The sequence below is a fragment of the Notolepis coatsorum genome, assembly GCF_963971535.1.
Source record: "Notolepis coatsorum genome assembly, chromosome: 11".
Classification (NCBI taxonomy): Eukaryota; Metazoa; Chordata; class Actinopteri; order Aulopiformes; family Paralepididae; genus Notolepis; species Notolepis coatsorum.
In genome coordinates, this window is record NC_140175.1 from 44,077,445 (window position 1) to 44,090,637 (window position 13,193).

Here is a 13,193-nt window from a genome sequence, read left to right on the forward strand (position 1 = left end):
GACCGGAGGTAGGCGGGAGCGGTTCCCTTTGCTGCACGGTATGCTAGGTCGAGGGCCTTGAAGCGGATACGTGCAGCAATGGGGAGCCAGTGCAGGTCCCTAAGAAGTGGGGTGACATGGGCCGATTTCGGTAGGTTTGATATCAGGCGGGCCGCTGCGTTTTGAATGAGTTGAAGAGGCTTGGTGGCAGTGGCCGGGAGGCCAGCTAGCAGTGCGTTGCAGTAGTCGAGGCGGGAGATGACTGTTGATTGGACGAGGAGTTGGGTGGCTTCTTTTGTCAGGAAGGGGCGTATCCTTCTGACGTTGCTCAGGAGGAATCTGCAGGTTCTGGTTGTCGCTGCGATGTGAGCAGAGAAGTTCAACTGGTCGTCGAGGACAACACCAAGGTTCTTGGCGGTCGGGGACGCGGTCACAGCTGCATTCTCGACTGTGATGGAGAGGTCGGTCAGGGGGGAGGATTTGGCCAGCAGGTGGAGCAATTCTGTTTTGCTTAGGTTCAGTTTGAGGTGGTTGGTCGTCATCCAGGCGGAGATGTCGGACAGACAGGCCGAGATCCGCTCAGAGACGTGGATATCTGAGGGAGGGAAGGAGAGGAAGAGTTGAGTATCATCGGCATAACAATGATATGAGAAGCCATGAGAAGTGATAATGTTACCCAGTGATTTAGTGTAGAGGGAGAAGAGAAGGGGTCCTAGGACCGAGCCCTGGGGGACACCCGTCCGGAGGGGGCGGGTGGCCGACAGAGTCCCTCTCCATGACACTTGGTAGGAGCGGTCGTTGAGGTATGATGTCAGCCATGTCAGCGCAGATCCAGCCACTCTCATTCCTGCGAGGGCCGCGAGGAGGATCTGATGGTTGACTGTGTCGAAGGCTGCAGATAGATCTAGGAGAATCAGGACAGAGGAGAGGCCTTTCGCTTTTGCTAAGTGAAGTGCCTCTGTGACCGCAATGAGGGCCGTTTCTGTGGAGTGGCCAGTCCGGAAACCAGACTGATTGGGGTCTAGGAGGTCATTCTGTAAGAGATAAGCAGTAAGTTGGTTGGATACAGCACGTTCAAGTGTTTTAGAAAGAAAGGAGAGAAGAGAGACGATATGACTAAAATAGCTAGATCGGGTATCGGAGACAAAAAAAAGAAAACTTTATTTTCTTTTTTAGTTATAATAACTAATAACATCTTGCCAGACGGTTTTCACTTTCACACATTCCCATATGCAGTGGAACAATGTCCCCCTTGCCTCACCACACTTAATACAAGTATCTGGAATATTATCATGAAACATATGCAATTTAACAGGAGTTATATATGTACGCATCAGCCATTTATATTGTATAAGTTTTAATTTGCTACTGACTATCTGACTCTTTACATGCCACGCTCCATTTTTTTTTTTTTTTCTTTTTGGCTTTTTTCCCGGCCCTTTTTTGAGGGCACTCCATCCCCCCCACCCCCCCCCCCCCCCTCTTCGGGGGACAACTTTATTATTTATTATACGTTTTAACTATTTACAGTACAAAATTAAATAAAAAGTGTAGTAAAATAAGAAAAATATTAAAAAAATATATTTCATTGCCCTCTCGGAGGGGGGGAACTCAGACTAGACATTGACAAACAAATTACAACTAAGGACAATGAAGGACAACAACGAATACACACAGGGCACGAAATTGGAGCCCGCCACCCGCCATAAAACGAAGTTATTATTATTATTGGCGGGCAGATTTTCGGTTGGGCGAGTGACACTGAGAGGTCTGCCCGCCACCTGGCGTGTAGTTCATATCGATACTCTTATTTTGAAAATCCTGTGCGGGTCTCATTTCCGCCCCAAGCGCAGCTCCAGTCATAATATCGATGGCTCCGGCAGTTAGCAACGTTCGGTTCATATGATACTCTTATTTTGAGTATATATATCTATATCTAGCCGGCTAGCAGTAGCTATACATAGCTCCTGATATCAATGTCTTATAACATTGTTTCGATGCGTATTCGAGCTGAGGGCATGCTGAATGTGATTTGACCAAAGCACAGTATACCAATAGGGTCCAGCTGCAGCGTCGGAGAATCCTGGCTGCATCTGGAGGCTACTAAGTATACACACAGACAGTGGAGCTGTTTGCAGATAGCGAGAAGTCACTTCAGAGAGAGAGAGAGAGAGTACAAATTTAACTCTGGCCTCTTTAAGTGTCTATTCTTCAACGTAATAAATGTATTGAAAAAAATGTATATATGTGACACAAAAATGCGTATTTTTTTTGGCCGGTAAGAAATATGCTTGGCGGGTAGAATTTTCCCATCTACCCGCCACTGACCGGTGAGTCAAAGTTAATTTCGTGCCCTGAATACACATGACAAGGGAGGGGGGGGGGGGGGGGGGGGGCAGAGAGGGGAGTAAGTAAAGTAGCGGGTGAGGAGGGGGATTGAGAGAAGGGTGGGTTATGGAGTGGATGGCTCACAGGTCAATCTCCTATGAATAGGAGCCTAGATTATCCACAAGCAATTCCCAGATGTTATTAAATTGTGAGACTTTGATGTGATCCACGGTTGAGATTGTTTCCTGTGATATGTAATTTGAGAGAAGGCCCAACCATTGCCCAGTATTCAAATTTTTTCTTGTCTTTTTTTTTTTTTAGATTTTTTTTGGCGTTTTTATCGCTTTATTTCTACTGGGCAGTCCAGTAGGGAGAGACAGATGAGGAATGGGAGACAGAGTGGGGGGAAGATATTCGGCAAATAACGACGGGTTCGGGAGTCGAACCCGGGTCGGCCGTGTCGCGGCTGAGCGCGCTATGTGGTTCGCCACTGGGGCGCCCCATTTTTTCTTGTCTTCCAGTTTAAGAGGATAGTTTTCTTGGCAACAGCTAGAGAAACTAGTAGGGGTTTGGTGTTCTGGACTAATAAATTGATAGCAGTAGTATCCCCAAGTAGGCAGAGGGAGGGGGAGAGAGGAATGCTGCAGCTCATGACCCGGGATAGTGTATTGATGACGGAATTCCAGAAGTCTTGAACAGGTGGGCAGAGCCAGGTGGCATGGAAATAGTTTTATGGGGTGTTGAGGGTGCAATGGGAGCATACATCTGTGCTTGAAAATCCCATTTGAAACATCCTGTGCTGTGTGATATGTACTCTGTGTAACACCTTATATTGGATTAATTGAAGGTTAGTGTTGTTAGTCATTGTGAATGTGTTGGTGCAAATTTGTTCCCAGGATACGGCATTGGGAGAGAAAGCCAAGTCCTGTTCCCATTTTGTGAAGGGGAGATGGAATGTAGTGTCTGCGCTTGCCAGTATTTTGTATATTTTTGAAAATATTTTCTTCTGTGATGTTATTTTATTCATTGCTAATATAATTGGAGGTGGTTCAAGATCATTGTGTGTAGTGTTAATTTTTTATTTCAAAATTGATTTCAGCTGTAGAAATTGGAAGTGTTGGTCTGTCCCAATGCCGTATCCTTCAGTCAAATCTTGATAAATGATTAGGCTGTTGTCTGTGAAGATGTGGTGAAGATGAGTAATGCCTTTTTGTTTCCAAGCTGGGAAGTATATGGGTGATTTGCCGAGTTGAAAGTCAGGGTTGTGCCAGATTGGTGTGTATTTACAGGGGGTTAGTGTGTTACCAGTGTGTTACGCTCCATTCTTCTAAAGATATTTCCTCTATGTCTTCGTTCCATTGATTCAGTTTTGATTCTGATGATTCATCTGAATCAGATACAAATAAGTCGTATAGCATTGAAATTAAACCTTTACCATAACAGTGTCTAGTGACTGCTATTTCTAAGATGGAAATGTTCGGTATAGGGGCGGCTGAGTGGCGCAGTGGCTTGGTCCTCACTGCAGCCGACCAGTGGGAGGCATAGTCTAGCAACGTTCGAGACAGGGGAGGGGAGAATTGAAGGGAGAATTGGTGAGGCGAAATTGTGATGGGAGAAAAATAAGGAGAAAAAGTGGATTAAAAAAAAAAGGAAATGTTCGGTATATCCAGGCATACAGTTTATTAATTGAACAATGGGTATCGGATCGGTACTCGGTATCGGCCGATACCCAAAGCCCAGGTATCTGTATCGGGACTGAAAAAGTCGGATCGGTGCATCCCTAGTTCCATCCTCAACAAGTGCACAACTATTTCTGTTTCACTTTTGAATTGATTGAATTGAAAGTGAATTGATCCCAACTCTGACCGATAGTAGTGTCTAGTTCCCATAACCGGGAAGGATGTTTGTACATTTATAAAAATGTGGTGGTGGGAGTGGTTAATGTTAGGGTTAAGGTAAGCCATATGATGAGTTATGGCTTTGCAGCTATGGCTTCTGGGCTATGGGATCGAGACTAAATAGAAGCAGAAATAACTCATCTCCTTCTCTCGTCTCCTCAGGATTTGGGAGAAAGGATGTGGTGGACCACCTGCTCCAGACAGGTGCCAACGTGCACGCTCGTGACGACGGCGGTTTGATACCTCTCCACAATGCCTGCTCCTTTGGCCACGCTGAGGTGAGAAATAATCCATGCAAATTTATTTATATAATGTTTGTAGAATTTTTATTTGAAATGAGATATCTACTATTTTAGGAGCATTTCACCCAAAAGTAAAATGTAAACATATTCCCCCCTTACCCAGAGTGCTGTCTATCCATTCAGATAGTTCCGGTGCGATTTGCAGAGTTTTGGAGATATCTGCCGTAGAGATGTCTGCTGGCAATCCAATACAATGGAGCTGAATGCCACTTGGTTTGTGGCTCAAATCACCAAATTAATTAAAAACTCAACAGCAATGTTTCTTTACAGCAATCATGAGTCATGCCAAGGTGACTCAAGATAACCCACAGATGTCGTTGCAGTAAGAACTAGGTAGAAAATTGTTCTCCATGAAACTGTTCACAATTGTCTTTTCTATTGCTGACTAGCCATCACTAGCCATCACCACAGATAACCTAAGAACATAACGCACCCTGGCCAGCCATCACCACAGATAACCTAAGAACCTAACGCACCCTGGCCAGCCATCACCACAGATAACCTAAGAACCTAACGCACCCTGGCCAGCCATCACCACAGATAACCTAAGAACCTAACGCACCCTGGCCAGCCATCACCACAGATAACCTAAGAACCTAACGCACCCTGGCCAGCCATCACAACAGATAACCTAAGAACCTAACGTACTCTGGCCAACCATCACCACAGATGACTTAAGAACCTAACGCACCCTGGCCAGCCATCATAACTTAAGATCCAGTGGGGAATATTATAAAAAAATATGAATGCTGGATAAATACTGGGTGGAAAGGACTTCTGCAACACCCAATTACCCGGTATTAGGGTCAGAAGTGGTGTGTATTAATTATTAAATATGGATCAGTGAAATATGGATGATTGTATGGATGGTAAACGATAGGAAATCTAAATAATTCAAACAAAATAAATGTTACTGTTTAATCAAGTAACAGTTTTAATTATTAGGCATGCTATGCTACCATGTTAGCTAAGAAAACATTATATACAAGCTTTAAAATGACAGGATATCCTGTATATCTGTATTTTAATGTATGTGTCTCTGTTTGAATGGTTTATCTATCAAGATTAACCCCAGGATATGTTTTAATTAGATTTTTACATATTCTGGTGAAAAATGTGAAAAAAATGGGAGGAGCGGGAATCAAACCGGGAACCTCCAGATTGCCAGACGACTGCTCTACCTCCTGAACCACTGTCACCTCCCCTGTGCCAGTGGGGCACAGATGGTGTCTGTTTACATAGTGTTGCCTAGTAACACCACCTCCGATGTTCTGTGATAGCTGGATGGGTTTCAAACTAAATTCCCTTCCTCTGGATATAGAATTCATAAAAAGATTAATTTAGCATGACACAATATTCAGCACATCTCTGCCCTTCCGGGTGCAGCCATATCGTACGGTATATAAGCCTCTACATCTCCAATTGGTGAGAATGTAACCTGCTTATACACGTGTGTGTGTGTGTGTGTGTTCGCGTGCGTGTGTTCGCGTGGGGTATGTCTGGGAGTGTTTGCATTCATTCATTTATTTGCATTTAGTTTACATTTGTTGGACCTTATGGTGTTCTTGTTTTGTTCTTGACTTATTGTTATGTTTCTTCTTGACTTGTTTAAAGAAGACGTGTCCGGCCCATGGGGACATTAACGTGTGTTGTCGGGCCTTACAAATAAATTTGATTTGATTTATGGGCGGAGCCCAGCCCAAAACAGCTTGAAATCTTGAAGTGGAAAAATGCTGCTTTAGAGTACTTGATTAGAAATACAAAACAATGAATTTTTTTAAAAAGAACTTTACAGATGTGTTCCATAGACTCACAGGAATTGTGTAAAGTTGCCCAAATAGTGAAAGGAATAGCAAGACATGTCCCCTTTAAATGATCAGATTACATGTGATTTGTGCTGTTGTGGAAAAAAGCTAAGAAATATGATTTGGGCCACTTTGACTTCAGTACATAGCCTTTATAACGTAGGCTCACTGCATTCCAGACAGAACCTGGGGAGATTTATGAATCACACAGACATTGACGAGTTCTCAGTGGCAGTCTTTCAGCTGATGATTACAGTTTATGAGGTTGGTCCTTGGCCATCCTAGACACTAAAAAACGTTGATTGATGTGAATTGGACAAATAATTATGGAAGAAGAGGACAACATTCCATCTCCCTCCCTGTGTTCCAAAGACCATCCAAAAACCATATAACCAAATCAATCATGAATAGAAGGATAGTTAATTAATTTGATTAATTTGATTCAAGTGAACCTGCCCAGTTCACTTGTATCTATGACCTATCTTCATCTCTTTAAGGCATCTCTGTTTACTTACCTTCAAACAGCCTGCTCTTGCTTCTAATTATACTTAAGATATGGAACTAATTGTGTAGGTACAGGTAAACATATGTATATAGCTTTTTATTGCTATGTGTACATTTACTGCATGTAAATGGGAATCAGTGTGGGAGTATGAGTGTGTTTGTGTTATGTGTATTTTCTGTATATTTGTGTTTTAAGGAAACAAGGGGTTTATCCTGCTAATAAATTTCAATCTATCTGAAAATGTGTCTTACTGTAAGTCACCACATTGACAAAAATGCCAGGCTAACACCTTATGTGTCACTTGTTTTGCCATTGTGATATAACAGTATACAGTATTTGAGGAAGAATTCCTCTTCTTCCTTTTTAGACAATGTATTATTTAAGACACAATATAGCAACTTTTCCAGGGGAAAACATTTGAACTTTTCAGGAAGATAAATGCATTTTAGTCAGATGTGCTGACTTGCATGGGTTTATGTGGTGTATTTTCAGATATAATGGAAGCCTATGGCAGTGGCAGATGGTGAGAAATCATGAAAAAGGAAAGAGTACCTTGATTTTTGTATCAAGGCAATAATGACTTGGAAGTCGAATTGGTTGAAAAGTAGGGTAACGGTACACACAAACCACAGTTCGGTACGGTACGTTTTCGGTACAGTGGGGGAAAGTTTGGCTTTCCTTGTTCCACTCAGGGGTGATGTAGTGTGCAGTTACTGTTAAGTAGAGCTGCCATCGAATATTCTATATTCAAATTAATAAAAAAATAAAAATACAATATTAGATTATTCAAAAGAAAATGCGTCAGTAACTTTGAATTGCATGTACGTACATAGTATCACAAACAATCACATCTTAAGCTTGTCTGAACATGCAAGAGTTATGCAGTGAATGATATTGGAGCCAGTGTTTCCCATTAATTACCTAGACTGTGGCCATAATATTATATGAATTTTTTATTTATTTATAATATTTATTATTATATATTTTTTACATTTTTTTTAAATATACATTTAGCCAATAGGGATGTATTGGCAGTGGTAGTAGTCGTAATAGTAATCCAGTATATCTTTTTATTTTCTAAAAAATAAACCAGTTCAATACAGGTAACCACTTTTGCTTCATTTCTTTGATGGCTCAAATGTATGCTCTAGTGACCACTAGACTAGAGCATACATTTAGTCTAGTTAGTCGGTTTTGAGCTTTGAGTTAATCATAGATCTAGCCTCTTTATTTTGCTCTCAAAGTGCACCAGATTGATGCATTTAACTTTAAAATGTACAAAAAAAAGGTTCACCCACCACAGTACCACAAAATCCTGTGGGAAACACTGATTGGGGCTTTCCCTAAACAATGGTATAGGGACGCCGTGCCACTATGACGACGCACCAGCGCCACCATGTGTTTCGATATATATATATATATATTTTTGCATCATTGTGATCACGTGATTGCTCTGTTCTCTGTTCCACTGTGTGTGTGTGTGTGTGTGTGTGTGCGCGCACATGTGTTTTTGTGTTCAACGTTAAACTATTGTGCAACCTTATACACTGTACTTAAATAAATAACTTATTTGGAACATACACTTATTTGGAAGTTACTTGTGTTTGCTATTGTATTGAAATTGTATTTTTAAGTTGCAGGAAATTACAGCAAATGGCTTTCTTTATAGCACATGGTTTTGCCTCCCAGATGGGGGACACAGACCACCCCCTTGTTGTGACTCAACACCATCTTGTTCACAGATCCTGGGGAAAGCCCTGGATATAGTTATATGAAAAAGTAAACAAGACTATTTTCTGCGGAAGGAAACTGTACCTTCATGGCTTCGTTCATCGTTATTTCCACGGACACCAGAGGTTAATAAACATGGCTGCACTGAGGCCATGAAGTGAAATGGTTTAAATTCTTCAAATAATTGTCAGTTTGCAATTGTAAAGTACTAAAATAGGGTGATTAATAGAGGATTATTTATTCAATCGGTTATGGGAAAACAATACGAGTGTAAGATCATTGACTTCCTCTTGAGGCAGAGATGTTTGACAGTGAAACGTCCAACTGTTTGTAGTGTGTGGGGTCATAGCATCCCACCTGCGTGATTCATTTTTTATCACTGCTTGGATAATGATGAATATAATGCTGGTGTTCTCCTCAGGTGGTGGCCCTGTTGCTGGGTCAGGGTGATGATGAACATAATGCTGGTGTTCTCCTCAGGTGGTGGCCCTGTTGCTGGGTCAGGGTGATGATGAACATAATGCTGCTGTTCTCCTCAGGTGGTGGCCCTGTTGCTGGGTCAGGGTGATGATGAACATAATGCTGTTGTTCTCCCCAGGTGGTGGCCCTGTTGCTGGGTCAGGGTGATGATGAACATAATGCTGTTGTTCTCCCCAGGTGGTGGTCCTGTTGCTGGGTCAGGGTGATGATGAACATACAGTAATGCTGTTGTTCTCCTCAGGTGGTGGCCCTGTTGCTGGGTCAGGGTGATGATGAACATACAGTAATGCTGTTGTTCTCCCCAGGTGGTGGCCCTGTTGCTGGGTCAGGGTGATGATGAACATAATGCTGGTGTTCTCCTCAGGTGGTGGCCCTGTTGCTGGGTCAGGGTGATGATGAACATAATGCTGCTGTTCTCCTCAGGTGGTGGCCCTGTTGCTGGGTCAGGGTGATGATGAACATAATGCTGTTGTTCTCCCCAGGTGGTGGCCCTGTTGCTGGGTCAGGGTGATGATGAACATAATGCTGTTGTTCTCCCCAGGTGGTGGCCCTGTTGCTGGGTCAGGGTGATGATGAACATAATGCTGTTGTTCTCCTCAGGTGGTGGCCCTGTTGCTGGGTCAGGGTGATGATGAACATAATGGCTGCTGTTGTTCTCCTCAGGTGGTGGCCCTGTTGCTGGGTCAGGGTGATGATGAACATAATGCTGTTGTTCTCCCCAGGTGGTGGCCCTGTTGCTGGGTCAGGGTGATGATGAACATAATGCTGCTGTTCTCCTCAGGTGGTGGCTCTGTTGCTGGGTCAGGGTGATGATGAACATACAGTAATGCTGGTGTTCTCCTCAGGTGGTGGCCCTGTTGCTGGGTCAGGGTGATGATGAACATAATGCTGTTGTTCTCCTCAGGTGGTGGCCCTGTTGCTGGGTCAGGGTGATGATGAACATAATGCTGTTGTTCTCCTCAAGTGGTGGCCCTGTTGCTGGGTCAGGGTGATGATGAACATAATGCTGCTGTTCTCCTCAGGTGGTGGCCCTGTTGCTGGGTCAGGGTGATGATGAACATACAGTAATGCTGTTGTTCTCCTCAGGTGGTGGCCCTGTTGCTGGGTCAGGGTGCCGACCCAAACTCCAGAGACAACTGGAACTACACTCCACTGCATGAGTCTGCTATCAAGGGCAAGATAGACGTCTGTATAGGTACTACACACACACACACACACACACACACACACACACACACACACACACACACACACACACACACACACACAGAGTATGATGTACTGTATTTGTATATTTTTTCATGACCCAACTAAATCACATCCCAATCCCATGGGGAGTCGTGACTTGCCTGATACTCTGTGTCACTTCCATTATTCAGTCTGAAATTGGCAGATTTTAGGTTCTATAATTCTGGTCAACAGACCTGATGTAACAGACACTGATTGGCTCGGTTGAAATTACAACCAGAGAAAGCATCAATCAAGGCAGCAGGACCAGACCCTGAATCAGAGGAACAGATTGGACATTGAGCATGACCTCAGAGTTGCTTTGTCTACCATCACCCCAGACTTTGAGACTCTTGTCAGGAGAAAACAACATCCCCAGTTATCCCATTAGTTCCCTGGGATGTTAAGCTAAGAAGTCTGCTAAGAAGGATATATTATTTATTATTATTTATTATTATTTATTATTATTATTATTATTATTATTATTATTATTATTATTATTATTATTATTATTATTATTATTATTATTATTATTATTATTATTATTATTATTATTATTATTATTATTATTATTATTATTATTATTATTATTATTATTGTATTTCATTGTGTTTTAACTTTTAGCCCTAGTTGCACTTTTGTTGCAACCCCAGTTATCCCATTAGTTCCCCCAAACTTACTGTCGGTCTGTTATGTTAAGCTAAGAAGTCTGCTAAGAGCCCGGAAAAGGAGCCGCGCCCACAGGAAGCAGAGATGGAGGGTGTGACAGAAATAATCGTTAGATTAGTCGACTAATTGAAAAAATAATCGACAGATTAGTCGACTACCAAAATAATCGTTAGTTGCAGCCCTAAATACACATAACTAGCAGTTAGAGATTCAGGGGTTGAATTCTGGCAAGGTGCTGGCAATCCAGGCAAGGTCTATCTGTCTCTCTGTCTGCATGCCTATCTGTCTATCCTTCCGTCTACCTAACCTGCCTATTTTTTTCAAAATGTCTTCAAAAATGTCAAAAGGAAGTACAAACAACTTATTCTTGAGAAGTATGCCGTGGATGGTTAACCATGTGTTTCGAATCAAATTGATTAGTTCAATTGTTCAAATTTTGTATTACTGATTGTTGTTAATTATTATTATTATTGTTTTTTTTTGGTTGATAAGGAAGATCAACGATACATTTAAGATGATGCACTGGGTTAGGGCATTTATAAGCTTGTAGCTTCAGCCATAACCTTTTCGGCCAACTTGTAATTTGATTTGTGTGTTGTTGTTTTTTTGTACATGCTAAATGGCTCGAAATAAAGTTAATAAACTTCATTCATTCATTCATTCTATCTGTCTATCCTATCTCTCTATCCTTCTGTCTACCTGCCTATCTCTCTATCCTTCTGTCTACCTGCCCATCTCTCTATCCTTCGGTCTACCTGCCTATCTGTCCATCCTTCTGTCTACCTGCCTATCTCTCTATCCTTCTGTCTACCTGCCTATTTGTCTATCCTTCTGTCTACCTGCCTGTCTGTAAGTATATCCTTCTGTCTCTCTGCCTTCCTGTGTGTGTGTGTGTGTGTGTGTGTGTGTGTGTGTGTGTGTGTGTGTGTGTGTGTGTGTGTGTGTGTGTGTGTGTGTGTGTGTGTGTGTGTGTGTGTGTGTGTGTGTGTGTGTGTGTGTGTGTGTGTGTGTGTGTGTGTGTGTGTGTGTGTGTGTGTGTGTGTGTGTGTGTGTGTGTGTGTGTGTCGCGTGGGGTATGTCTGGGAGTGTTTGCATTCATTCATTTATTTGCATTTAGTTTACATTTGTTGGACCTTATGGTGTTCTTGTTTTGTTCTTGACTTATTGTTATGTTTCTTCTTGACTTGTTTAAAGAAGATGTGTCCGGCCCATGGGGGGGGGTATAATGTTCAACAAGCATTGGAACTTGTTGAGGATGATCCAGAAAATATAAATGAAAAAGGACTCCGAGCCTGAATGCTGGGACAGTGATGATGACAATCATAGTGAAGGATTTGATGCGTTTGAAGCTATTGTTTGAAGTAGCCTACTTTTGTATCAACTATATAATTTATTGTGCAGCTTGAACGAAAATCCCCTGTTGATGATTCATGTGTGTAACTGCTATTTGGATAAGATGCAGAGAGGGACATTGATAGGAGCCCTTTCCCGCACTTCCCAATCTCAGTTTTGTTTACTCTACCGATGGTCAAAGTTGTGGAACTTTTATATTTTATCTTGATATAATATCAGTGTAATTTTGCTTCCTGGTGAATGCCACATGCAAGCCCCTAGAGGGTTTTTAGGCAATTCTCCTACACATCCCTTGTGGATTGTATTGTATTATATTTGTTTTTATATGTGTAAATAAACAAACAAACAAACAAACCCCACCGCGTGCGTGCGTGTGTTCTCTACTGGGCGCTTTTTTGGGTAGAGGGAGATCATCAAAGGGAGGGGGGGAAGGGGATATTATCTCCCACACCCTACTCATGTACAGTAGGCATCCACACTAAACAGCATTTATAGGCATAAATAAACATGGCTCATCTCCTACTCTGGGTATTCAGTAGGTGGTGTCAAAGAGGCAACTACCCATGTGACATGAGGATACTAGTAAAACATTTAGAAATATTAAATAGCAAATAGAATCAATTGTTGTTGATCTTTCTGGTAAATTAATTGTTTAGATTAATCGACAAATTGATAAAATAATCGACAGATTAATCAATAACAATATAATTGTTAGTTGTAGCCCTAATGCTCACACAAAGGTAATGTATGATGGTGACTTTACACTGCACCATAAATAAGGTGTAGGTTCCCCTGAACCATAAAAGGTAGGGATGCCCCGATCACGTTTTTTGCCACCGATACCGATCGTCTATGAGCCATATCGGCCGATACACTGCCGATACCGATCGTTTTTGGTTTTGTTATAGCAGCTGGC

At 42.1% G+C, this 13,193-nt stretch overlaps 1 protein-coding gene across 1 annotated transcript in view; it reads left to right on the top strand.

Moving 5' to 3' along the window:
* The window catches only part of LOC311236710 (poly [ADP-ribose] polymerase tankyrase-1-like), a 127,032-nt gene that overhangs the window by 2,978 nt on the left and 110,861 nt on the right, over positions 1 to 13,193 (top strand). The window contains exons 2-3 of the mRNA XM_084324436.1: positions 4,368 to 4,483; positions 10,115 to 10,223. Of these exons, the coding sequence (XP_084180562.1) occupies positions 4,368 to 4,483; positions 10,115 to 10,223 (225 nt within the window). The remainder of the gene's footprint in view (positions 1 to 4,367; positions 4,484 to 10,114; positions 10,224 to 13,193) is intronic.